A 26341-nucleotide genomic window follows, 5' to 3' on the forward strand; every position below is an offset into this window, starting at 1 on the left:
GCCCATTGGGACCACATAGCACTAGTTCCAAAGAGCCTGAACAGGTTGCCTGTGTGTTTCTGAGCTCAGTTCACAGTGTTAACATTGACACAGGACCCCCTGAATGACTTGGGCCACAAATACCTTTTTCTGTACCAACCTTTTCCAGGTTTAAAGGTCAGCGTGACAGGCCCTCTTGTGGTTGCACTGCCACGTGAAGTGGAAGGTGTGGTGGTGTGGGAAATGGCCTTCTCTGTGGTGCATCCCTGCCTCTGGAATGCCCTCCCCACAAAGATGCATCCGATGCCAACTCTACCTGGCTTTGGTACCAGTTTAAGATGAATCTTTTTATTCACGCTTTTGGATGAGTTGTGGCCTGTTGCTGATTATATGTTTCACCTGCTGCCTTGTACATTGTATATGAATTACTTTCAAAAGGTTCGTTTTATGCTTAGAATTGCTTTATGATAATTGCTTAACATGACTGGTGTTGACCTGTTTTGTTATTTTATAGCAACTCTGTAGATTTGAGGGGGGATTAGAATAAAATCACACAGCAGAACTACACAAAGACGAGATCAAAGGGAACCAATTAAGACTCCTGTTTTACAAGTGAGGAACACTGAGGCTGAGACAGAAGCAATTAGCAAAATGCCAGCCATGCCGTACACCAGGCATCCCCAAACTTCGGCCCTCCAGATGTTTTGGACTACAATTCCCATCTTCCCCAACCACTGGTCCTGTTAGCTAGGGATCATGGGAGTTGTAGGCCAAAACATCTGGAGGGCCGCAGTTTGGGGATGCCTGCCGTACACAAAACACACACTATTGTTCAACTATTGGGAGTGAGAAACTCCTGCTGTCCTGCAGATCGCCAGAGGACTAGCAGATCTACTTTCTGCTAGCCTCTGCTCTAACCACTGTATTATTATGGCCCTTTGTCTGGCTTGAGGAAGAACAGGGTATACCAAAGGGATCCTGGAAGAGAGATGTTCTAGCTGGGAGTCTAAATAAGAGGGGTGGGTGGCATGAGAGCCAGCAAGGTCCATGCATAAGGCACAACAAGGCAAATATTGATTATTTGTGAATTGCACACTTGAGTCCAGTGATGAGAGCATAACACTCTCTTCAATCTCCAAGGTAAGAAAACTACTTTAGACTGTGTGCTGGAAAGCATTTTCCAGGCAGCTCAACAAGAACAAGGTCTTCCTTGCCCTCCACCTGCCTGTCCCTCACCTTTATCTAAACAACAGCAGCTGAGGATGGATTTCCCCATCATCCTTCGACCTTGGAGGAGCCATCTGTAGCTTTAAACCTTTCCGCTTTCATGTAGCTCTTAGAGAAAACCTGTATTTATTTGATGGGTTCCTAATCCATCTCTTTCCTCCCACATTTCTAGTTTCTGCCGTATTATGTAGCTTAGGGGCTCTTGAACCTGGGAAGGAGCCAATCTGTATCAGTTAAATTCAAGGCTACCTCCAGAAAGCAAACTATGAGTGCTGTTTAAGGGGAATAAGGCAGGCAGTTCATTATAAAGACTTTTAATTATTGCAAGGCCAAAAGCTTTGACTGTTAGATTAATCAACTAAAGCTTTAGTTGATTAATTGTTGGGAGTCAGTGTTAATTAGTAAAGCTGTGGGTTGAGGACAGGTCTTTGACCTCATGCTCATCAGAGGAGCCTACTAGCAAGGGTTAACTCTTCTTCTAGAGGCAGGATCAAACTTTTAGGCAGGTGCAATAATGATGGCCAGTCAGAAGGGGAGTGAACCTTCCTCAAGTGTCCAACCTTGACTGCCTTCAGCAAGACTACAGACTCCTCTGACTCTTGAATGCTACCATCATAGGTGCAGGGGCCCATTTTTGCTAGCTCTTAGGATTTCTTTAAAAACTGCTTTGGTTTGCATGTGTTACTTTAATGGAATCTGCAAAAGAATATTTTAAAAGAAATCCTTGAAATTGCAGTAGAAGTGCTGGGAATTGTGGCTCAGCAAGGGGTCTTCTCAGCAACTTAAGGCCCATGGGCCGGAAGCGGCCCACGGAGGTCGTTTGACTGGGCCATGAGCAACTTAAGGCCCTGAACCAAGCCGCCCACTCATGTGCTGCGCTAAACCAGCACGGCGCAGGGACTCGCTTCTGCGGTGCTGAAAATCGCGTCTGCACGGACGCAGATGCTGAAAATCGTGGGCGCGTACGCGATCCGGCCCACAGAGGGATCTCTGTGGGACCGATCCGGCCCAGGCAAGATAAACCTTGCCGACCCCTGCTCTAAGCACTCTGAAGAAACTGCAGTCCCCCGGATTCTTTGGGGGAAGCCAGGGCTGTCAAATGGGCATCGTATTTCTTTAAATGTATGGTTTGGATGCGACAGTGCTCAGTACAGCAACTGGCAGCGACTTTCTAACGCCTTGGGCAGAGGTTATTCCCATTGCTGCTTCCTCAGATACTTTTAGCTTGACGTGGCAGGGATGTGCTCCATCAAAACATGGATCCCCTCCCTTCCCTTTGTATCTTTCTATCTCTGCTTCTTCCAAGGCTAAGACTTAGCGTTGTGGGTGGTGGTGATTTTTGTTTTGTGCCTTTCATCTCTATACCGCCAACCTGCCTGTTGCCTTCAGATTCAAGGACACCATTGTGAATGCAAAGTACGGTGGGCACACGGAAGCCGTGCGGCGGCTGCTGGGGCAGCTTCCCATCAGCGCTCAGTCCTACAGTGGCAGCCCCTACCTCGACCTCTCCCTCTTCAGTTACGACGACAAGTGGGTGTCTGTCATGGAGCGCCCCAAGACGTGTGGGGACCACCCTATCAGGTATGTGGCGTGCCCCCGTGATGCTCCATGTTTAGGTCTAGTACACAAGACCTTCGTATATCTGAAGGGGAAGGCTGGCTGCTGGCTTACATGAGGCTTTCACTGTTCTTACATTCGGATGTTGCTTGTTGTGATGCTGCTATGTGTCTTATAGAGAGACCTCTAAGAACCATTGTTACTCACCCATGCCAGCATTGATTCACTCCTCTTTCCCAGACTCCCTTGGGTGGGTGGGTGGGTGGGTGGGAGGGATAATGTTTTTTGGGGCCACGTTACCATGGTGGAAAGTTGCCTGGGGCCACATTCCCAAAGTGAGCAGGGTCAAACCCACACACAAACACTCCCTTAACACACAGAGAATTATGCCCCAACATACCCTCAAAGCTATTTCCCATGGAAACAGAGGCATTCTTAGAAAAGCTACTCGTTTCACCTTCTATTTTTCTTCATAGGTTTTATTTTTAATAATGCTTGAAAAGAAAGAGAGTTTTACAGCACGCTCTGTGCAAAAGGAAAATCAGCAACCACCACTCAGTCATCTCAGCAGAAGCATTTAAATAAGGTCAATGCGCAGCTGAACTGCAAGCTATGCCTTGCAGCTCCTTAAATCTTCAGATTTAAAAAATGCAATTGCATCCCCAAAACTTTATGCATGCAGTTGCAAAATGCATTGGCTACTTTTTGCATATTTGCCAGGAACACAAGTCTACTGAGACATTTTCCACTCAAATGCCTTGCAGAGGACATCAAAGCCCTTTCTGCTCCCTTGGACAGCTGGGCCCCCCAGAGGGCAATATAAAATTTTGGCCAGATGTGACCTGCATACAGGAGTCTCCACCACCACCACACTCTGCGATCTGAAGAGGTGGATGGTGGTTTGAAAGCCATCCAATGAATTTTTATCAAATTAATTTCCTTCCTGCCCACAATATGGTAGGGCCTCCTTTGCTCTCTCTGCAGTTTGGGGGGGAGTGTTTGAACCATCTAACCCTGTTCAGTGTGCCTCCCAGTCATAAGAGCACCATCTTACTTTTCAGCTTGTTTTTCTGCTGCTGTCCTTGATGCTATAGGAAGGCTCCACTGGGCTGTAGGTGGCAACATACTTTTTCTCCCGACAAAATGCAGATATTCTCAATAATGAGCTTCTGTAAACAAAACAGTTAGCCATTTTCACCTGGTGTGCCAGCTGGTGTTGTATAGGGCTAGAGGCAATATGTAGCATTTTGGAGCTCTTGAGTGGTTCTTGTGTCTTCAGGAGTTGCTGACCACACAGAAGAACCTTCAGTTGGAGGGGCGGGGAGGGGACAGAAAAATGCACCCTCAATCTTTGAGAGACTTGCCTAACCAAGCTGGTTTGGTGCCTGAGACAGAATTTACAAATGGGGTGCTCTCAGTAGTAATGATCAGTTGCTACATAATTGGTTGGTATTGCTGCCCTTTCACGGTACCCCAAAATCAGCAGACTTGGCTGATGCCTCTAAATCAGGAGGATTTGCTTGTGGATTTCCCTTAAATTAACACCTGTGAACACATGACAGATCCAGCTAGCCCAGAATAGTCTACACAGACTGACAATGGCTCTCCAGATGTCTCTCGCAGAGGTATTTCCTACCTTTGTAACCTGGAGATGCTGGCGATCAAACTTGAGAAGCCTACTCCTGAGCTGTGGAGTTGCTTTATGCTCACCTAGCCCAGTATAGCCTGTTTTTACTGGCTTCAGCTCTCCCTAGATCCTGGAGGTGCTACTAAAGAAACATTTCGACTATAGAGATTCTAGAGATTAAACCTGGGAGCTTCTGGTCCTCAGGGAGTTAAACAGGCAGGAAGAGTGACTTGCCAAAACTGAAGGGGATATACAAATGAAACACGTTTGCGAAGAGGATGGATTCCACCCTTGCAGCTTTAACTTGAGAATCAAAGATGTGCATTCTACGTCTGGAGCTTCGAAGGGGCGACAAAAATTCCAGACGCAGGACATAGGAAGGGCCCAGCTGCATCACACCAAAGGTCCACCTCACCAGGCATCCTGTTTCCCCTCGGAGGCCAACCAAATGCTTCTTGGGAGCCAGAAAAGTAAGGCCCGAAGGCAACAGCAGTCTTCAGGGGAGCTACTGTCGTGCTCTTGAGTGGATGAGAAACTGATTATAAAAAGAGCCCTGCTGAATTGGGCCAAAGCCCAGTCCAGTTCAGCACCTAGTTCACCCAGTGGCTAACCAGAAGCCCATGGGAAGCCCCCAAGCAGGACCTGAGCATAACAACACTTTTCCTACTTATGATTCCCAGCAGTTCATTGACATTCTGCCTCCCACAGCAGAGGGAGAACAAAGCCATCGTGGCTAGTGGACATTGATAGCCTTGTCCTCCATTGGTTTGTCCAATCTTCTTTTAAGGCCATCCAAGTTGATGGCCATCATTTGTTCTTGTGGGAACAGATTCCTTGGTTTTAACTGCTGTATGTGAAAACAAACAAACAAACCACTTTCTTTCACCTAACCTGCATATGCCAGCATTCACTTTTGTTGGATATCCCCAAGATCTAGTTATGAGAGAGGGAGAAAAAACTTATCCCTATCTACTTTCAGCTCGCCTGAATTTACTCTTTTTTTTTTCTTTTGCACGCTCTTGATGCTGATGGGCTGTGATGACAACATCGCTGCTGTGCCAGCATCAACCTTTTGCCTTCAGCTGTGGCCACTCGGCCCCCTCACAGTGGCCAGTTAATCAAATTAACAGGCGGCAGCTTTGGACCCTCTCCCATCATTGCTCCTGAATTCCAGTGACACACACTCTCCTCCTGCCTGCCTCCCCCCACTTTTCCCCCCACAAAGAGAATTAGAATCATAGAATCGTAGAGTTGGAAGAGACCACAAGGGCCATCCAGTCCAACCCCCTGCCGAGCAGGAAACACCATCAAAGCATTCTTGGCATATGCCTGTCAAGCCTCTGCTTAAAGACCTCCAAAGAAGGAGACTCCACCACACTCCTTGGTAGCAAATTCCACTGCCGAACAGCTCTTACTGTCAGGAAGTTCTTGCTGCTGTTCTTGCTCTTCTGCACTGTAGGATTGCTCCATGCCATGCTTCCACTGTGCCTTTGGTTTCTCCCCCCTGCCCTCCCACAACCGCACACAGTGTTTCTCCTGCTATGCCAGGCTGCAGCTGGCAGAACAACCACTTTTTGCTTCTTCTAACACCTGTGCCAGGTGGTGGGATGACTGGAGAGATTCTGGCCCCTCCCAGAGTGTCCCACTTGAAGTGTTGTTTTTCAGGAGTTCCCTAGCTCAAGGATGAGGCTTTGTGGGGGGGGGGCATGGAGGGAACAGGGGCACAAGCAATGGTGTGGCTTCCATGTCTTCAGCCACTGTCACCGTTAGAAAAGCTTGGGAGACGCAAAGGAAAGTTTAATAGGCAACCTACTTGGGAGCATTTCTTTTAAGAAGCAAAACAACTTTCCATTTTCATAACAATTGGCATGGGGGTGGGGTGGGGGAGATGCTCAATATTACTGTTCTTATTGACACGCATCTTGCATTTCAGCATCTCATTTAACCACCGCATGTGAGTCTGTGGAAATGGCCTCTGATTGCAGAGCACTCTTCAAAAATAGATTTAAAAATACGGAGCCCATCTTGGAGATTACAGGGCGTTCTTCTTGAGTATGGTAAATTGCCCTGAATTGGAATGAGAGGAGCAGGCAGCAGACCCATGCTTTACATGGGAGCGGGTGGAAACAACACTAGCTCCACTTCCTTTTCTCTTCTCCCTCCCCCCCCCTCACCGCCACCCCCAGTTCAGAAGGCTGCTCCTGTGGAGGAGGAAACCCTTTAGAAAGCCAGCTATCAAGATAGTTGCTCTTCCACCCAGTCTGTTTCCTTTAATTGTCAGGCTAGCTGGGGCTTTCAAGAGGAGACACAGAGAGAACGAACAATGGCAATGCAGAGAGAATGTGAGGAATTTAGCTGGTTGCCTTATCCAAAGCTGGAGGGGTGTCTACCTATTGAAAGAGCATCCTTGGTCCCATTCAGTAGCTGAAGTGGTTGGCCCAGGAACCAACATCCTGCGGGGGAAGCACATGGCGTCTGCTTCTATAGGAAGGAGACATGTTGAGCTGAATGAAAGCAGGGAGAGAAGCAACTCATTGCAGTTGCAGCTGCAACTCCCCCAGGGCAGGGTTGGTCTCTGCCTTTTGCTTATATTGTGCATCTGCAATTTTCAAACTTTCTACCTTTGGGGAGCACTTTCTGCACTGATTCATCTGCTGAGGAATAAACCGTAGCGTCTGCCGCAGAAACCCAGCTCTTTCTCTCTTTGGTTTATTTTACGAATTTCTTCCCGTAAAGTGCCTCGAGCGATTTCACAGTAAAAACAGCAACAATTAAAACAATTCCCCCTGTAAAAACAATTCCATATGTGGCCTGCCGGACGGACACACACACACACACACACACACACACACAAATCCAATGCAGATACAGATTGGGATAAAGACATCCGCTTCAAAGATTTGTTGAGAATGGAAGGTCTCCACTAGGCAACTGAGATGGTGCCTGCCTACTATGTAGCAGGAGGCAGTTCCAGAGGTTAGGTTCCGCCATACTGAAGACCTAGTTCCTACAAGGTATGTGTCACAGTGGCCGGAGTGGACTACTTCAGAGTAACGACGCTACGCAGCTCTGCATTTTATTCTTTTATTGGTGCTGCGTATTTACAGTGCTGAAGTCATTGCTATTTACACGGAGTGATGTGGTCAGTCGGTTTCAGAACCTCCTAATGGCTTTTGGCGCGTCTTTCTCCAACACAAAAGCTTTGGCAGACCCATCCTCTTTCCCCTCCTCTTTCTGCGTAATTCCGGAGTTGGGGGGATGGGTCTCCCCCCCTTATTCGCCCCTTCCTGTCCCACCTGGGACCCTGGCTCCTCTACCTTGCCTGAGCCTCGGACACGACTTCCTGCTTCCCCACTGGAATCGGAACTCTCTCTGCTTTCCCCTGTGCTCGGGGATTGGCTTGAACTCAGGAGGGGAGGGACTTCGCGATATCCCCTGTCCCTCACATCCACCCCCCTCCCAAGCTCTCCTTCACCCCTCCCTAGGTCCCCCCCAGGTGTCGGTGACGACTGGAAGCCTAACAACTCAGTGCTTTCCGAGCCCGTTGGTGTGAACACCTCCCCCCAGTCCTGCACGCCCCCCCCTTCCGCCTGGGAGGACGGGAATCCCAAAAAGTCCGTGGCGTCAGAGCTGGTGGGGGTAAAAATGTTCTGCCAATCTGCTCCTTCCTCTGACTGGGTGGATCTCGGTGACACCCATACCTCATCCTCTGGTTCCTCAAACTCCGCTTCCCAGCGCCATGGTGAACTGCTCTCCCGTGCTTCCTCCCCCTCCCCCTCCCTTTCCATGTGCCAGGGCTTGGGTCTATGGGGAAAGAGGGCGTGAAATTCTTCTACCAGGAATTCCTCCTGTATCTGAGTGGCTGGGACCCATTCATTCTGGGACGGTGGAGCATCCTCCCATGCCATGAGGTACTCCAGTCCCCCCACCCCCCACCTTGAATCCAGGATGGCCGTGGCCTCATTGAGTTGCTCCCTGCCTTCCCTCTCCCCCCCTCCCTCAGGGGTTTGTTCGCTGTCTCGGAGCCTGCTGCTTTCCCTGTACGGCGACAGCAGCGATCTATGAAACACTGGGTGCACCCTCATGTCCTCTGGCAGTGCCAGCCTGTATGCCACCGGGTTGACCTGTTGCGTGACCGTGAAGGGGCCCAACCTTCTGGGCGCCAGCTTTTTGCATCGCCCTCTGATGGGAAGGCCCTCCGAGGACAACCAAACTTTGTCCCCCACCCTAATGACCTCCCCCGGTCGCCTGTGGCGATCTGCCCCCCTCTTGTACGCTTCCTTGGCTCTCTCCAAGTGTTCTCTGAGCTGCTGGTGCACCGTCTCCAGTTCCTCTGCCCAATCCTCAGCCTGTGGGCCCTCCTCCTCCTCCTCCCCCTCCCTCTCTGGGAAAGATCACGCCCGTAATTGGCCTTAAAGGGCGACACCCCTGTGGAGACGTGCACCGCATTGTTGTAGGCAAATTCTGCCAGTGGCAGGTGATCCACCCAGTCCGTTTGCCGCTGGCTGACGTAGCATCTCAGGTACTGCTGCAGAATGGCGTTGACCCTCTCCGCCTGTCCATTGGTCTGCGGGTGTCTAGCCGTCGACAAGCTGACCTCCACCTGCAGGAGGTTCATGAGCCGCCGCCAGAACCTGGAAACAAATTGGCGGCCACGATCCGAAATAACCCTTAAAGGTAATCCATGCAGTCTGAATACGTGATCCACAAACAGTTTGGCTGTCTCTTCTGCAGAGACCGCCCTGGCACACGGTATAAAGTGGCACATTTTGGACATGAGGTCCACCACCACCAACACTGCGGTCTTGCCCCTGGAAGAAGGCAGATCTGTGATGAAGTCCATGGACACCACTTCCCACGGCCTGTGTGGCGTGGCTAAGGGCTCCAGCAATCCCGGTGGCGCTGCTCTGACCACCTTTGCCCGCTGGCAGGTGTCACAGCCCCTTACATAGTCTCGAACATCTTCCCGCACCCCTGGCCACCAGAAGTGTCTCATGACTAGGTGAGTGGTTTTGTCCCTCCCAAAATGACCCGCCGTTGGGTTGTCGTGCATCTGCTTGAGGACCGTACGTCTAAGCTGGGTGGTGGGCAGGTACAGTGCACCCTTGTAGAAAAGCAGCCCCCTGCGTTCTGCAAAGTCTTTTGCCTGCTCCCCCCCCCTCTCAGTTCTCTGAAGATGCGGTTGGCAAATTCATCCGCTGCCGTCAGTGCTGTGAGTTCTGCCTCGCTCACCACTGCTGCTCCGCAGGACCATGCTGACGGGGGGAAAATGTGCCTGGGTGCCGGTGGCGCCTCCTCCTCCATGTACTCTGGCTTGCGGGAGAGGGCATCCGCCCTGACATTCTGCTCTCCCGGGATGTAGTGTATGGAGAAGTTGAAGTTCGAGAAGAACTCTGCCCACCGTATCTGCCGCTGGTTGAGCACCCTGGCAGTTCTCCAGAACTCCAGGTTCTTGTGGTCTGTGCACACCTGGATGGGGTGCTTGGCGCCCACCAGGAAGTGTCTCCAGTGCTGGAACGCAGCGTGGATCGCAAGAAGTTCCCGATCAAACACCGTGTAGTTTCGCTCTGGCTGGGTCAACTTCCTGGAGAAGAAGGCACAGGGTCTCCACTCTCTGTTGGCGTCCAGTTGCAACAAAATGGCGCCCACAGCTTTATCAGAAGCATCTGTCTCCACGCGTAGGGGCGCGTCCTGAACCACGTGGAACAGGTTCTGGTCTGAGGCGAACACCCTCTTGAGGCTTTCGAACGCTGCTTGCGCCTCTGGTGTCCACCTGAACTTCTGCTTGCCTCAGGCAGTCAGTGATGGGAGCCGTAACGCGAGAGAAGTTCTTGATGAACTTCCTGTAGAAGTTGGCAAAGCCTAGTAGGCGTTGGGCATCTTTGCGCGTCCTGGGGCTGTGCCAGTCCAGGATGGCCTGCACCTTGTCCTTGTCCATCGCCAGCCCCTTGTCTGACAGCTTGTAGCCCAGGAAGTCCACCTCCTTGGTGTGAAACTTGCACTTCTCCAGCTTCACATACAGGTGGTTCTCCTTCAGGCGCTGCAACACCTCCCTGACATCTTTCACATGCTGCACTGGGTCATCGGAATAGATAAGGATGTCATCCAGGAAGACCAAGCATTTCCTGAAGAGGAGGGACCCCAGGACGTGGTGCATGAAGGCCTGGAAGCATGCTGAGCCCCCTTGCAACCCGAAGGGCACCACCAGATATTCAAAAGAGCCCAGAGGCGTGAACATCGTGGTTTTCCATTCATCGCCTTCCCGGATCCTGATCAAGTTGTACGCCCCCCTCAGGTCTAGCTTGGTGAAAATCTTGCCCCTGCGTGCCGCTGTCAGGAGATCATCCACTCTGGGCATGGGGAAAGCCACTGGCTCTGTCACTGAATTCAGCCGTCTAAAATCCACCACAAGACGGCGCTGTTGCGTGTCTTTCTTGTCCACCCAGAAGACCGGGCTGCCCCCTGCTGCCTTGCTTTCTCTGATGAACCCCCGCTTAAGGTTCTTGTCGATGAAAGCGCGCAGATCCTCCAGTTCCTGGTCTGACATGGCGTACAGCTTGGCTGGGGGTATAGTTGCCCCTGGCACCAGGTTGATCTGGCAGTCAAAAGGCCTGTGTGGGGGTAGGTGGTCGGACTCCGCTTCGCTGAAGACCTCCTGCAGGTCCCAGTACGGCTTGGGTATCGCCTCACCCCCTTTGATGTGCATGGTGGCCACCGTGGCTATCGGAGGCCCCTCCCCTGGTTGGTGCTGCATGCAATGTTCCAGGCAAAAGTCCGATCCAAAAGTGATGCATCTCTGGTGCCAACTGATGGAGGGGTCATGGCGCGCCAGCCAGCTCATGCCCAAGACGATGGGGGGGTCTGAGATGGTTGTGACGTTGAATGCCAGTGTCTCTGAGTGCCTTCCCACCGTCATTCTCATGGGGGGGGGTTTGATGAGTGATGGCCCCTCCCAGCAGCTCTCTGCCGTCAATGGTTGCCACGTGCAGGGGAAAATCCAGCTGCAGAAGCTGGATCTGGTGCTCTTCTGCAAAGTTTCTCGAGAAGAAGTTGGCTGAGGCACCACTGTCAATTAGGGCGAGGACCGTCAGGGGATAGCCATTTGGGAGCGTGAGCGTCACTTCTAGAACCACTCCTGCTCTGGGAGGGGTGGGCTGGCTCTGCTCCTCTCTGTGCGGGTGGGTGGGCTGGGGCTGTTGTCTGCGGACTGTGCCTGGCTGCTGCCCCTTGTCTCCTGCAGCCAGGCTTTCCCGTTTCCCTGCTGTGGTGCTGCGTCAGTGGGGGAGGGCACAACCTTTCCCGCCTTTCCTTGCCACTCCCTGCGATGTGGGCAGTCTCTGACGAGATGCTGGGGGGAGTTGCAGAGAAAGCAATTCCCACCCCTTCCCTCCTTGCGTCTTGGCGCCGCTGGGGTTTGAAAAGCCCGCGCGCTATCAATCTGCATGGGTTCCTGGTCCTGACTGGCCCCAGGCGTGGCTTGAAAGGGTTGTTGGGGGAGTGGCTTCTCCTGCGACCGTGGGAACCAAGCCCGCTTTGCGCGCGTTGCTTGCTTGTCGCTCCACCGGGATTCCTGTCTCACCCCCACCGCCAGAGCCGCTTTGCTCAGCTGATCCATATTACTGGGCTTTGGACCTCTCGAGAGCTCATCCTTCACCTCCTCATGCAACCCCAAGTAGAACGCCGCTTGCATTGGGGGTGACTCTAGTTCCCACCCCAATCTGTGCACCAGCATGGTGAATTTCGCCCAATACGCGCGAACTGTCATATTTCCTTGGCGTAAATTATGAAGTTCCTCCTTAGTCTGGTCCATATGACTATCGGACGAATACATCGTTTTCAAACCTTCTAAAAATAGTTTGACATTCTTCATGCAAGGATTCTTTGTTGCGATTAACGGTCTTAGCCACTCCCTGGCTGCCCCGGTAAGGTGCTCCACAATAAACGCTACCCTGTGCTCATCATCAGGGAACTCATCGTGGTGCAGCTCAAGAGCATACACAATCTCAGTCTCAAAGCCCTGATATTCCTTCGGGTCTCCATTGAACTTGCTTACTAGCGTCCCGGCTCTCCTTCCTGGCAGCACTTGGACTTGGGGTGCCCCTCCCGCCTTGTTTTTCTCTGCATCCAGCTTGTTTTGGAGGTCTACCGCCACCGCCCTTAATTCCTGCTCTCTTTCCTGTAGCGCTCTCACCTGTTCCGCAAGTTGTAGCCGGTCGTCCTGGACCTTCTTAGTCTCTTCTTTAGCTGCCTTCAATTCCCCCTGCGCCTGCAGCGACAGCTGCTGCAGTTCTTGCTGGGCTTGCTCCGCGATCTGCCGCCATCTCTCCGCCTCTGACACGCTCATCCCGGCAACTCCAAAGTAGCCCAAAAAGGATTAGGAGGTTGCTGTCACAGTGGCCGGAGTGGACTACTTCAGAGTAACGACGCTACGCAGCTCTGCATTTTATTCTTTTATTGGTGCTGCGTATTTACAGTGCTGAAGTCATTGCTATTTACACGGAGTGATGTGGTCAGTCGGTTTCAGAACCTCCTAATGGCTTTTGGCGCGTCTTTCTCCAACACAAAAGCTTTGGCAGACCCATCCTCTTTCCCCTCCTCTTTCTGCGTAATTCCGGAGTTGGGGGGATGGGTCTCCCCCCCTTATTCGCCCCTTCCTGTCCCACCTGGGACCCTGGCTCCTCTACCTTGCCTGAGCCTCGGACACGACTTCCTGCTTCCCCACTGGAATCGGAACTCTCTCTGCTTTCCCCTGTGCTCGGGGATTGGCTTGAACTCAGGAGGGGAGGGACTTCGCGATATCCCCTGTCCCTCACAGTATGGAATGGACCGCCTTATGAGACTATCTCCAGGAGCCTCTCTTCTGTATGTAACAGCAATTGGTTGGGCATATAAGGGCAGAGATGACCTTTTAAGAGCATTATTTTATAGAGCATTCTTGGGCATGTTCTAGGGACAGGCTTCTCCTCCAGGAATCTTGTTTCATCAAACCTCCTTCGAAGGCATCTAATCTCATAGAATCAGAGGAAGCTGCCTTATACAACCAGACAATTTAGCTCAGCATTGCCTACGGCACTGACTAGCAGTGGTTCTCCAGGGTTTCAGGCTGGGAATTGAACCTAGGACTCTCTCTGTGCTTTGTCACCCTTCCCATTGTAGTTATCGCCACATCTTCTGGCATAATAATAAGTGGGACCTTCCGCAGCCTGTTTCAGTGTAGAGTGCCATGCCTTTTTCTAGATTACTCTGCTGAATTCCTCTTCCCACTCTCTCTGGTTTTCTGTCCCATCCTGCCTCTCACCCTCACAACCCTAAATCAGACAGCATTCTGTGTCTACTGAGCTTGCTCAGTTCTTATTGAGTCTTTTCAAGGTTCTGCTTGTACGTTTCCCGTGGGCATCAGGTTGGCAAGATGGGCCTGTTAATGCTGCTCTCATTTCAAACATGTTTGAATGCCTGGCAACCAAGCAGCAAAGACTGTTACGCTCAGCAGACCAAGGAGCAAAAGGATACAGAACTGCTAGATGTCGGGAGGGGAGCATCAATCTGCGCTTGCCCTGCTGCAGCCCATTTTTATGGTCTCATTCATCATAGGTTTCCACCATTTCATGGGCCGTTCACTAGCTAACCCATAATGTGCTTTAGCCTCCTTACAGTTCATTTTGTGAAAAGCTGGCCTTGACTTCTTCCAAACTACATTTATGAGAACCTTCTCGCAATTCTGTCGTACTGCCCGCTTTTTCTTTTTATCACTAGTCAAAACATCATGGCATCTTTCTTTGCTCGCTCAGTCACAGTAGATTCCCTCTTACTGAGTTTCATGTAGTTAAGACTGGCCTCCAAGCATCATTGTCTTGTCTGTCTGTCTGTCTCCCTTGCAGGTTCTATGCCCGAGATTCCGGGCTTCTAAAGTTTGAAATCCAAGCGGGACTCCTGGGCCGGCCCATCAATCACACCGTCCGACGCCTGGTTGCATTCACCTTCCACCCTTTCGAGCCCTTTGCTATTTCGGTGCAGCGGACTAATGCAGAATACGTTGTAAACTTCCATATGAGACACAGCTGCACATAGCACATTTTCCCCTTACAGTCGCCATGGGCACTGAGTGTACGCATTTTGTCAGAGGCACACCAAAGCTGGACACTCATGCTCTAGGAAACCAAACAGCTTTAGAGGAGTGATGTGCATCTCATCTAATAGTGTGCGGCTTTGATGCGTTGCCTGAGTGCAGATGAAGTCATCGTAATTTTCCTAATGTTTCTCAGACTTTCAGCCCTTCTGCCATTCTCAATAAGCAAACAGATTATATTGTAAATTACTTCTGCTCCAATAATGCCTTGCATTGTTTTGTTTTTTAAAAAAGATTGGCATTGCTACGTGAGCAAAATACAACAGAGGAACCATTTCCTTTTAACACCAAAGATTTTAGTCTTTCCTTCTCTCCCTCTTCCCGCACTGCAGTCTTGTAACAGTGGGATCAGAGTTCATTGCTTCAGAGTAGAGGTGTAAAATTTATGGAAATGTTAAAGGTCTGGAAAAATGTAATGTGTGTTGTTTTTCAGGGGGAGGGTGGCATGATTTTTGAGGACATTTGAAATATATGCAATATTTATTTTCTTATCCAACCCAAATGTATTTTTACAGCTTTAACAACATAAAATGCATAATTTATAACTTGGCACACAAAATTATATCACGTGGCGTATTTTTGAAATTGATAGGACAGCCCTATGCATATTTACTCAGAAGTATATGTCCCACTCTTTAGTGATGCCAAGTAAGCAAAGCATAGGACTGCAGACTCGAAAGTATAAAAATGCCTTAGTTTTGTGCAAGCGAAGTTGCAGATACTGTTTTACCCAATTCTAGAGAGAGATGCAAACTGCTGTACTTTATGCACATGTATCTTTTTTGCCACCTGAGAAGTAGGGGGGGGGGAATAAAAATTGAAAATAGGAACCACAAAATTTGTAGTAAAGTAAACAAAATAAAGGTCGTCTCATGAAGACAGCAGCACCCTCTAGGTGCAGAAATGCTTCTGGATTTGAGTGTTGTCATTTATCACTACAGTATATGTTAGGTTTGGACTGCAACTCCCATCAACCCTGACCATTGCCAATGCCAGCTAGGGGTGCTGAATAAGTTCTCAAGGTAGAAAAAAATCCCTAGAATCATAGAATCGTAGAGTTGGAAGAGACCACAAGGGCCATCCAGTCCAACCCCCTGCCGAGCAGGAAACACCATCAAAGCATTATTGACATATGCCTGTCAAGCCCTGTCTCTCCTCTTCTCACCCCACTCCAATATTTCCATTCTCCCCCTTCTTCTTCCCAGTCTTCACGTCTCCAGGGTCTTTCTACTCTAGTCAAGAATTTATTTGTTTTTTAGGGGAAAAAATGAGAGAGGAGTTTGCTTTTTATCTTCCTGCTACCCATGTTCTGTTCTCCCTTTGTCATAATGCTGCTTAAATCTGTCCACCCAAAGGGAGTAAACAAGGAATATTCTCTTTGCAAGCCAGTTTGTGGTACCCCCCCCCAATCAAATAGTATATACGTAATCTTTTTGGAAATAAAAAATTAAAGGGGAGGGACATGCCTTGCGGCGCTGAGGTGGGATTTAATTTTGCAAATAACTGGAAGCGCAAAAGGTAGGCCTTCCATGTTGTTTCAGCTGCATAGTGGCTGTCTGTGACTATCACAGGCACAAGGCTTTGTTAACTTGCTCTGGTCACTGGAGACCACAGTACAGACATGGCCCGGCCTGATCCATTGGTCAAGACAAAGAGCCATCTTCCCTCCAGCCACATTGAATGATTGGCACATTTTTGGACACCCAAAATTCGCAGCTCCGTAATTTAGGTCTCGGTCCAGCTGTCTGAGGATCAGACTTAGTTGTATCTTGCCAGTTCTCATCAGGAAACAAAGCCTTTAATGGGGTATCTTTGGGGGGGGGCATTCCCAATGGAGGGGAAAGACAGTCTGATGAAACACTATGCATCTCACTCTCTCATTGAGTACCCACTGCTGTGAGTAGGTGCAACACCTGTGCATAGGCCCTTCATAGCATTTGGACCTTGGGAGGCCTGAGTGAATTCTTATGAGATCTAAATGAGCATCACTGAGCAATATCTGACCTAGGAACCTGCCTTATTGGTCCACCTAGCCGAGTATTGTCTACAGTGACAGGCAGTGGTTCTGCTTGGTGTCAGGCAGGGTTCTCTCCCAGGCCGAATTGGATATGCTTTCAATTGAACCTAGGATCTTCTGCATGAAAAGCTGATGCTCTGCCACTGAGCTACGACCCTTATTTGCAATAGGTAACTTTCTGCTGTCTTGGTCCTGGAAGGTCCTTTTGAGCAGGGTCACCTGCCTTGTTCACTGTTCATTCAATCTCGCTCCGTTCACCTCACCCCAAAAGCTGTTTAGCTTTAGAAGATTCTCTTTGCTTCTGTGGAACAAAGTGACTTGCAATCGACATCCTTGGGCCTTAGCTTCCCGAAGACAAATAATGAATGCGTCTAGCACCTCTGTTTTCAGAAGCCCACAAGCAGGACCTGAGCACAACAGCACTCTACAGTATTCAGAGGCATGCTGTTTCCAACAGTGGAGGTAGAACACAGCCATTTCAGCTAGCAACCATTGATAGATTTATCTTACTGAAAAGTGCTGCGAATAAGACCTGGCATAGCTCAGTTGGTAGAGCATGAGACTCTTGATCTCAAGGTCGTGGGTTCGAACCCCACATTGAGCAAAAGATTCCTGCATTGCAGGGGGTTGGACTAGATGACCCTTGTGGTGCCTTCCAACTCTATGATCCTGTGTTCACAGCTATGAAGTATTGGGATTGTGTGCTAAAGGGAAGTGGGCATCACAGTGCAGCAGGGCAGAGCCTATCACTGTATTATCTGCAACAATGTGTGTGTTCTTCCTCCCCTTTGATTTTTTTAGGAAACCCAAAAGGATAATATTTACACCTGATATTTTTGTTTCTGCTAGGGATAGGGTGTGAAATTGTTACCTGGGTGACGTTAAAAACAAAATAAATTGGAATTCTATTTTTTAAAATGGCTTTGTCTCCTCTTTGTTTTTACGTACCTTTTGCAGAGGTTCCAGAACAGACATAGGCAAACTTGGCCCTCCAGATGTTTTGGGACTACAACTCCCATCATCCCTAGCTAACAGGACCAGTGGTGAGGGATGATGGGAATTATAGTCTCAAATCATCTGGAGGGTCGAGTTTGCCTATGCCTGTTCCAGAACCTTTTGCAGAGGTTCCTGGAACTGACCAAAGATCCTTTGTCAGTCTTCATAGCATCAACTCATCATGCCTTAAGACCATTTGAACTCTGATTTCATTGGTCCTAGTCTGAAATTCTTAACCAATACCATGCTGACTCCCAAGTGTTTCCGCAAAGCACATGACTGACATGGGACAGGATTACTGTATATGTATTCACAAAGTATGTCATTTAATTTCTCTACACTTGTCTGCTGTCATCTTGCAGAGATGAATGTATAAGTGGTACCTTGGTTCCTGAACGGCTTGGCTCCCAAACAGATCGGCTCCTGAACGCTGCAAACCCGGAAGTAACTTTACTTACGGAGAAGTAAAGTTCCGGTTTGCAAACGTTTTTTGGAAGCCGAACGTCCATTTCGCCTGTTGGCATTGTTTCCGGGGCCAATCAGAAGCCGTGCCTTGGTTTGCAAACGTGGAAGTCGAATGGACTTCCAGAACGGATTGGGATCGTGAACCAAGGTACCACCGTATAAACTGAAAAGCATCCTGAAATGGCATGCAAGTGCCTCTCCTGTGGGAGCCCATTCTCCCCTGCCCATTCACACACAGCAGGATGCTGCAGTCAGCCAAGGGATGAGCCTTCACGTGGGAACTAGCTCTTGATGACTAGCAGCTGAAGGCAGACAGTTAGCCCACTGGGAGGAGGCAATGCCAGTGGGGAGGAGCATCATTTGTCAGAGTGGACCCACCAGACAGCACTTTGCAAGGGCTCCAGGGCTGGTCTGACACAAGGTCAAGAGATGGTGCCCCCCCCCGCCTCCACAATTGCATGTACTAGCAGTTGACTATTTCTCCAGCGCTGGTGATAAGGCAACAGCTTCCGCCATAGCCATGGGCACCTCTTAGAAGATTCGCGGGGATGATTGCGCAGCTTCCTCCCATTATATAATAGTAGGGCCAGACCTGGATGGTTGCTACTTGGGTGTCCTTATCAAGCATAGTCTTCCATTTATTTGTTTGTTCATTATTATTTTTTTAAAAAAAGATCCATTGCGTTGCCTTATCAGGTCACAAAGCACTTGATCCATACAAGGGGATGGGAGAGCCGCTGGCCTTTTGCATGCATAGAGTGGACAAACAACCACTCTTTTCAACTCGAAGCTGCACTGAGAACATTCCATGTCTGGAGCTGATCCGGCAGGGCTGCCTCTCCTGGTTGCCATGGTGACTGTGATCAGCAAGAGCTCCATCCCGGCGTGGCAGTGGGAGGGAGCAGGGCAAACTCTCCCTATCCCCTCTCAAGTGCTCTCCAAGGGCAACAGGTACATATAATCCTGGCGTTGCTGCGTTTTCAAGTCCCCGGCGAGCATCTAAGAGCTACTAAACGGCCAACTCTAAGCTTTCCACCTGTTGTACAGGGAAGACTCGGCACATGGCTTGCTTCTCTGATGAACGCTTTAAATTAAATCTCAGGGAAGGAATTGCTAGAGGTGTTCCAAGCTTGCTGCTTTGGCTCAGTTCCAGTCAGGGAAAACCCTTCCTTTCCTGCCAGACGTTGCCTTCCTTCTCTCGGAAATCTGCTGGAAGAGCAGCCGGAAGGATGACCACCAGCCCCAACTAGCCCATTTTCAGACGTTCAGTTCTACGGAGAGCTGAAGCTTCAAAGCTTTCTCAGCCTTGCGGGCCCATTGCTTGGAGGCCGCAGCATCAAGTAGAAGATTGCATGTGTAAACGAATTGTGGAAGATCAGGGACCCACAGGCAGGGCCTTCAGTTTCTCTTTGGAGCTTCCACACCAGGCATGTCAAACCTGCGGCCCTCCAGATATTTTGGCCTACAACTCCCATGATCCCTAGCTAGCAGGACCAGTGGTTGGGGAAGATGAGAATTGTAGTCCAAAACATCTGGAGGGCCCCAGGTTTGACATGCCTGTTCCACACCATGCTCCTTTTTCAGTGGAATCGTTCCTCATGTGCAACCACATAGGAAACTTCCTTACACCGAGTCAGATCATTGATTCATTTGGCTTAGTATTGTCTGCATTGCCTGACACTGATTCTGCGGGATTTTAAGCAGGAGTCTTTCTCTAGCCCTACCAGGAGATGCTAAGGATTGAACCGGGGACCTTCTGCATGCAAAGCAGATGCTCCACCACTGAGCTATGGCCCTTCCTTGGGTTTGGCTCCTGGCAAGGATGACCCTACCGTTATGGAGAAGGAACCAGCTGCCTTGGGCAGCAGATGCTGAGGGACGGGGAGAGGACAGAGCCAGGCAGCTTACCCTGTGCCCCCTCTGCCCATTCAGGTGCAGATGTTTCTTTTGAAACAAACAAATAAAAACTCATAACTTAAAGGTGCCTAGCACAGAAATCATACAATTATTTGCCTGTAATCTGGCGGGCTTTATCCCGCTTTGCTGCCTGTTGCTGATGGGAGTTGTCCAAAACATCTGAAGTCACCTGTATCGGGAAAGTTTTAATGTTTGATTTTTAAAAATGTTTCTATATGTGTTGGAAGCCACCCAGAGTGACTGGGACAACCCAGCAAGATGGGTAGGGTATTATTATTATTATTATTATTATTATTATTATTATTATTATTATGGCATCAGGTTAGTGAAAGCTGGTCTATTTCAATTCCAGCTTCTTGCTATAGTAGAGGATGAAGAAAAACAACAACACCTGTTCAATGAAGATGGCCTTGCCTTCTGCCAAGGCATGGCAGACTGTCATATTTCGTACACTTCCACCAGCCTTTCAAAAAGGTACCTACACCCATGGGTTTGCTAATGCGCAAACTTCATTAATCCCTTAGCTCATTGCAATGGGAGGCTGTGTACACATTGCAAGTTTAAAATGTTCCCTTCCCCTCTCAGCTCAGATTGAAGCTGCTTTATGGAAAACGCATCCAGATGCAGGATTTCATAAGAGATGACAGAATACATGTGCCGAAGCATGGGTGCTGGCAGGCCTGTCAGCGTACAATACTTCTTCTCAGAGATCTGCCTCGGTTGCTCCTGGGTTAAGTTCAAGGGGCTACTGTTGGTCTATAAAGGGTTGCGATATGTCTGGGAAATCCTGGACATGTCCTGTTTTTTTGGGGGGGGGGCTACATTCCCATCCGGGTTTTTTAAAAAAATTGTAAGCAAATGTCCAGGTTTTTTGTTTTGTTTTGCTTTTAAAGTTTGTGTGCATGGGCTGATTGGGTTCAGGCTTGAGCTCTGGCTTTGGTGGTAGCAGCCAGCCAGAGGGGATCACCCCAAAAAAGTTCAACTCTGTCCGGATTTTTACCTTTGGAAATATGGCAACCCTATGTTATAAGAAGAAGAAAAAACCCTGCTCCTATATCCCTTATGGGGTATCCAAGCACCCATATAGAGTCCTTATGTAGGTTCTCTGTCGGTAGGAGAAAATAACAGAGGCCAACCAGAGAATATTGAGAAGCAAAGCAGCTATTAAGCCTGATCTTTATTAAACTGTTGAAGCAGGGTGCTCACTCACCACAAGCAGGCGGAAGGAGGAACCCAGAACAAAGGTGTGCAAGCCCCTATATACTTTTGAAATTGCCCACCCTGTAGCTCAAGGCCACCCCCCCCAAAAAAAATCATACATACATTACAGAAGGAGGTGGTCTACAGCAGAAATCCTGTTTGCCAGGATACCTAATAATGGTCACTGATTGCTTTACCTGGGCACCCTGGCCATTCCTTTTGAGATGCTAAATACTGTATTTTTCCGTGTATAAGACTAGGTCCCCCCCCCCTAAAAAAATAATGTCAAAAGTTAGGGTGTGTCTTAAACATGGATACATCCCCCCCTGCATTTTATTAAATCTGAGTCCCCCAAAATAGGGGGCGTCTAATACATGGGGCGTCTTATAGAGGGGGAAATATGGTACTTAGTTCCTGAATCCATGTCACAGGCTCACCCCATTCATGCACAAATACACCCATAAGTCAGTATTTGTGAGCAAAGAGACAATGGGGTGGCTTTTTCCATTTCCTTCCTCACTGCAGAGAATTATTTGAGGTCACTGGAAGAGTCAAAATGGCTTCAGGATTGCTCTCCTGTACTATTTCAGACATGCAGTTTATATGCTTATGTATTTGCCTTGTAGATTTATGAACATTTATATATATGTGAGACCTTAGAATTCCTATAACACCTATAACACCTAGAAGCCCCTAACAGCTTGGGACCAGTTTACTTGTGGGGTCACCTTTTTTCCTTTTTTTCTAAAAAAGTTTTTATTTATACTTTTCAAGTTTATACATTTCACTAGTTTTACAATCAATTTAACATTTCAACATTTGACTTCCCCCTTTCTGCAGTTCCTTAAATTTATTTTTTAAAATATCTTCTGCATATCCAAATTCATTTATTTGGCTCATTTATTTATCTAAATATATACTCTTATGAAACTGTAAGGTAAAGGTAAAGGGACCCCTGACCATTAGGTCCAGTCGTGACCGACTGGGGTTGCGCGCTCATCTCGCATTATTGGCCGAGGGAGCCGGCGTATAGCTTCCAGGTCATGTGGCCAGCATGACAAAGCCGCTTCTGGCAAACCAGAGCAGCACACGGAAACGCCGTTTACCTTCCCGCTGTAGCGGTTCCTATTTATCTACTTGCATTTTGACGTGCTTTCGAACTGCTAGGTTGGCAGGAGCTGGGACCAAGCAATGGGAGCTCACCCCGTCACAGGGATTTGAACCGCCGACCTTCTGATCAGCAAGCCCTAGGCTCAGTGGTTTAATCCACAGTGCCACCTGGGTCCCTATATATATGAAACTTTAGGTTATTACAATAATCCTGCAATTTTTAAAATCTGTTTGTAATTTATCTGTGAATATTCAATAAACCATTTCCATTTTTTTAATAAAAAGTTTGTTATCTTGATTTCTTATTCTTCTGGTAATTTTCACCATTTCTGCATATTCCATAAGTTTTTGTATCCATTCTTCCTTTACTGGGACTTTTGCTTTGTTCCACTTTTGGGCAAGTAGCATTCTTGCTGCTGTAATAGCATACATAAATAAATTTCTAGACAATTTAGGTAGTTCTGTCCCTATAATTCCCAAAAGAAAAGCTTCTGGGTTTTTTAAATAAAAGTTATTTTGAACATCCTTTTCAATTCATTGTATATCATTTCCCATTGATATACTTGTGAGATCATCTTACCCCATAAATGTTCACTCAACCACTCCAGCCTGCAGAACTGTCATTGGCAGAGTTCCCAAGTAATACTTGTTCCACGGTTGTCAGAATCCAATCTTACTTTGGCAGCACAAACACTTTGGAACTCCCTGCCTGCTGACACCATGCAAACACCTTCACTTTACTCTTTGTGGTGCCTCCTTAAAACTTTTTTCTTTTTCTTTAGGCAAGCCTATCCAGACACGTAGAATTTCAACATGTGTTTAAATTTGGTTTTTAGCTAATCGTTGACTTTAGTCATTTTTGAAGGTTTTAAACATTTGTTTTTAAATGTTTTTGGTTTAGAATTTGGAATTTTATTAATTTCGGCCACAGACCAGTTCCAGCTCACATACAATATCAGGGAAGTCATAAACATGATAGGGATACATTTGAATTTGCAATTGACTATAACAGGGGCAATACAGATATAGCAGAAGTTAAAAATGTATGTTAAATTTCCATCACTAAAATATAACCTAAAATTGTCATTTAAGGCCTTGGTCATTATGGTAGCACAGCTTGCGCCCTAAGTTTTATGGCAGTCGCACAGAAATTGGCCACCCTTAGCGTGATCTCTGGAGCCTTGTCCTCTACCAGGGATTTTAGACATTGACGTTCGGACCCATTTGAAGACTTTTTGTATAGCAAGGATGATAAATGCCGAGCGTATATCCCCGTAGAAACGACAGCGTAACAAGGCATGAGAGAGTGTTTCCACCTCCATCAAGCCGCAGGGGCAGACTCGTTCCGCGTTTAGTTTACCCTCAAATCTGCCCTGCAATAAGGCAGATGGCAGCACTTGAATCTAGCGAGGGTAAACTATTTAATTCTAAATTTGGGGTTGTTTTTTTTTACTGATAATTCCGTTGTTTTATTCTCGTTGTAAACTGCTTTCGAGGTTGCTGCCTTTTACAATCGAGTGCTATTTAAATTTTACGAAATAAATAAATGTGGGTTGTGGCTAACTGGGTATGTAAACTAGCTTCTCAAACCAGCAGTAGACAACAGAGTAAATGGGAAGGGAAACAGTGTGAGGATCAGAGATCAGTCGCTGAGACAAAAGGACACGGAAGAAGAATGCATCTGGATCTTGCCAGTGTAATTTTTGCTCTGCTGACCAGTGATGAATGTCTTTCTGTGTCTCTGGTCATCAGCACTAAACGGGGCTCTCCAAATTATCTCTTTTGCTCTATATGCCTTGGAGGCGATGAACACGGGAGGCAGCTGCATTTTCTGCACAGCGGGGGGGAAAGCACATGGAAAAAGCTTCAGCCTTGCTCGGCAGCTCACCTTACAAATTAATCTTCCTTCCCATCTGTCCGGTTCAGACCTGCTTGGGCAGATTTGAGTGCTGACGAGACAATGAATTGATGCGCATCTGCCATAAACCGCACCAAAAGCAAATGAAAGCCTTTGGTTGTTCCGTAAAGAGCGGCAAGAGGGCCGTTTCTGACAATTGCCCTGCGAAAGTCGGCCGCCTTAGGGCAGGAGGAAAATATTGCGATCATCTTTCTTCGCTTCCACTCAAGGATCCACCATGGGACCTTGTGGGAAGACAGGAGAACCAAGCCACTAAATCTTGCAACAGCAAATTCCCGTGCTCTCATTTCAGGGGTTTGCAAATAAGGTGACTTACCTTTTGAGTTACAAAGGTGCTAGGCTTGGAGGCCTCTGAGCATGTGCAGAGCTCTGCACCCAAGACACCTGGGCACAGTTGCCTTTTTTTCTTTCCTTTGTCTTAATCACCTGCCTCACAGGGTTGTTGCAAAGAAAAATTGTATGAGGAAAGGGATTGTATACAACACCTTCCACAGATGAAATGAAATTATAGCAGGAAGCTGCCTTGAGTCCCTGTCATGGAATAAAGCATGAAATAAAGATGATGATGATGATGATGATGATGATAATAATAATAATAATAATAATAATAATAATAATAATAGAAACACTGAGAATGATCAGGAACATACCAGTGAGTAAATTCTATGGAACCAAGTGGGATTTAAGTTTTTAGTCAAAATGCTTTGGATGGCAATATGTGACCGAGTTTTGACCCAGTTACCTGGGAGTGAGCTCCATCGAATACAGTGGGACTTTCTTCTGAGCAGACAGTGTCAGGCTCCATTTACAATAAAGGAATCAACACTCTCCGTGTTTCCTAAGAAATGTCTGGCTTTGCAGTGAAAGACTTTAAAGTGGATTGGTGACCTTTTCCTTCGAAATTATAGGGCTTCTCAGCATCACCGCTTCCTTCCTTCGGTGCAGGGATTTTATTTTCCATATGAACAGGACTCTATTTTTGCACTTGCACACAAGTCAGAAACCGGGACGGCTTCTGTAATTCCGGACTGTCCCTGGAAAATTGGGACACTTGGAGGGTCTGTCTGTAGTAGGGACTGCCCTCCCCATTTAGTGCTTCCAAGGAACGAAGGAAGCTGCCTGCTTCTTCCATCTGCCTCCTTTACCAAACTCCTCCATCAGGGCAAGGCCTCTTGGAGGCTTTTAGCCGGCTCTATAACAAAAGCACCCTAGCAGCTCCAGAGATGGAAAGAGTACGCCAATTAAAGCAAGGGTGCCTTGCAGAGAGTTGAGAGGGCGGCCAAAGTACAGAAACAACTGAAGGGCCCTTGATCTTCTTTGCCCTGCGAAAAATGTGTTGAAGGAATGTGGAAAGACGAGCCGGGTGAATAATGCCAACTGGGCTTGTGAAAAGCAATCGGAAGCGACTCCCGAAGGTTGAATGTTTGTTGTGATTCGCACCGCACCGCCATTTTGACCGAGGAACGTCAGGACGATGGGTCTCTGCCCCAAAGAGCTTACATTCCCCGCACAGGACACAAGAGGACCAAAATATGCATCCTGTGCAGGGTTGAAAGCAACGAGATATGGGAGATGTGCAGTTGGTCCTCTGGAGGTTTTGAATGTGTGTTTTTCTTTTTCTAAGCAGCCACAGGGGCCTTCAATTTCAGAGTAGTGCTAGGGGAGGGGTCCTCAGCCCTGTACCACCCTCCTGAAAATAACGCGGAGATGGGAAACCACAGGCCCAAGACATGAAAGTGGCCCTTCAGGCCTTTCTATCTGGCCCTCAGGATCCCAAGCCAGCCCCTTCCTCTCTCCCCAGGCCACACCTCTCACAGAGCCTGCATTGCACTCTCCTTAAATATTTTTTGACTGGCTAGTCTGTGTTCTTGAATCAAAAGGAGAAGGCACTCTGCTGCAAGTCAGAGCGGACTGAGGGCCATGAGATGGGGGCACCTCCTGCCTGTCGCGGGAAGATCATGTTCAGCAGACCAACCTGTCCCTGCAGAAACGCAGTCGCTCTGGAGCAGAGCATCTGCTTGGCATGCAGAAGTTTCCCTGCTTCAATCCATTGCGGCATCTCCACATAGGGCTGGCAGCCTAAAACCCTGGAAAGCTACTGCCAGTCAGCAGAGACAGTGCTGAGCTAGATGGAGCCATGGTCTGACTCAGGGGTAAGGCTGCTTCCTTTGTTGCATTATGCATATCCCATCAGGCAGGTGT

The 26341-nt window shown here is 48.4% G+C and overlaps 1 protein-coding gene and 1 non-coding gene across 4 annotated transcripts in view; both read left to right on the forward strand.

Moving 5' to 3' along the window:
* DET1 (DET1 partner of COP1 E3 ubiquitin ligase) overlaps window positions 1-17451 on the forward strand; it is a 27022-nt gene extending 9571 nt beyond the window's left edge. For all 3 annotated transcript variants that reach the window (XM_088657187.1, XM_035131570.3, XM_035131569.3), the window contains exons 4-5: window positions 2596-2787; window positions 14269-17451. In XM_088657187.1, the coding sequence (XP_088513313.1) occupies window positions 2596-2787; window positions 14269-14458 (382 nt within the window). In that variant the 3' untranslated portion in view covers window positions 14459-17451. The remainder of the gene's footprint in view (window positions 1-2595; window positions 2788-14268) is intronic.
* Window positions 17069-17137, forward strand: TRNAK-CUU (transfer RNA lysine (anticodon CUU)). Its single transcript has one exon. It is a non-coding gene; the product is annotated as a tRNA-Lys (tRNA).
* Window positions 17452-26341: the final 8890 nt, after the last annotated feature.

Source organism: Zootoca vivipara, chromosome 13 (genome assembly GCF_965207765.1).
Source record: "Zootoca vivipara chromosome 13, rZooViv2.hap1.1, whole genome shotgun sequence".
Classification (NCBI taxonomy): domain Eukaryota; kingdom Metazoa; phylum Chordata; class Lepidosauria; order Squamata; family Lacertidae; genus Zootoca; species Zootoca vivipara.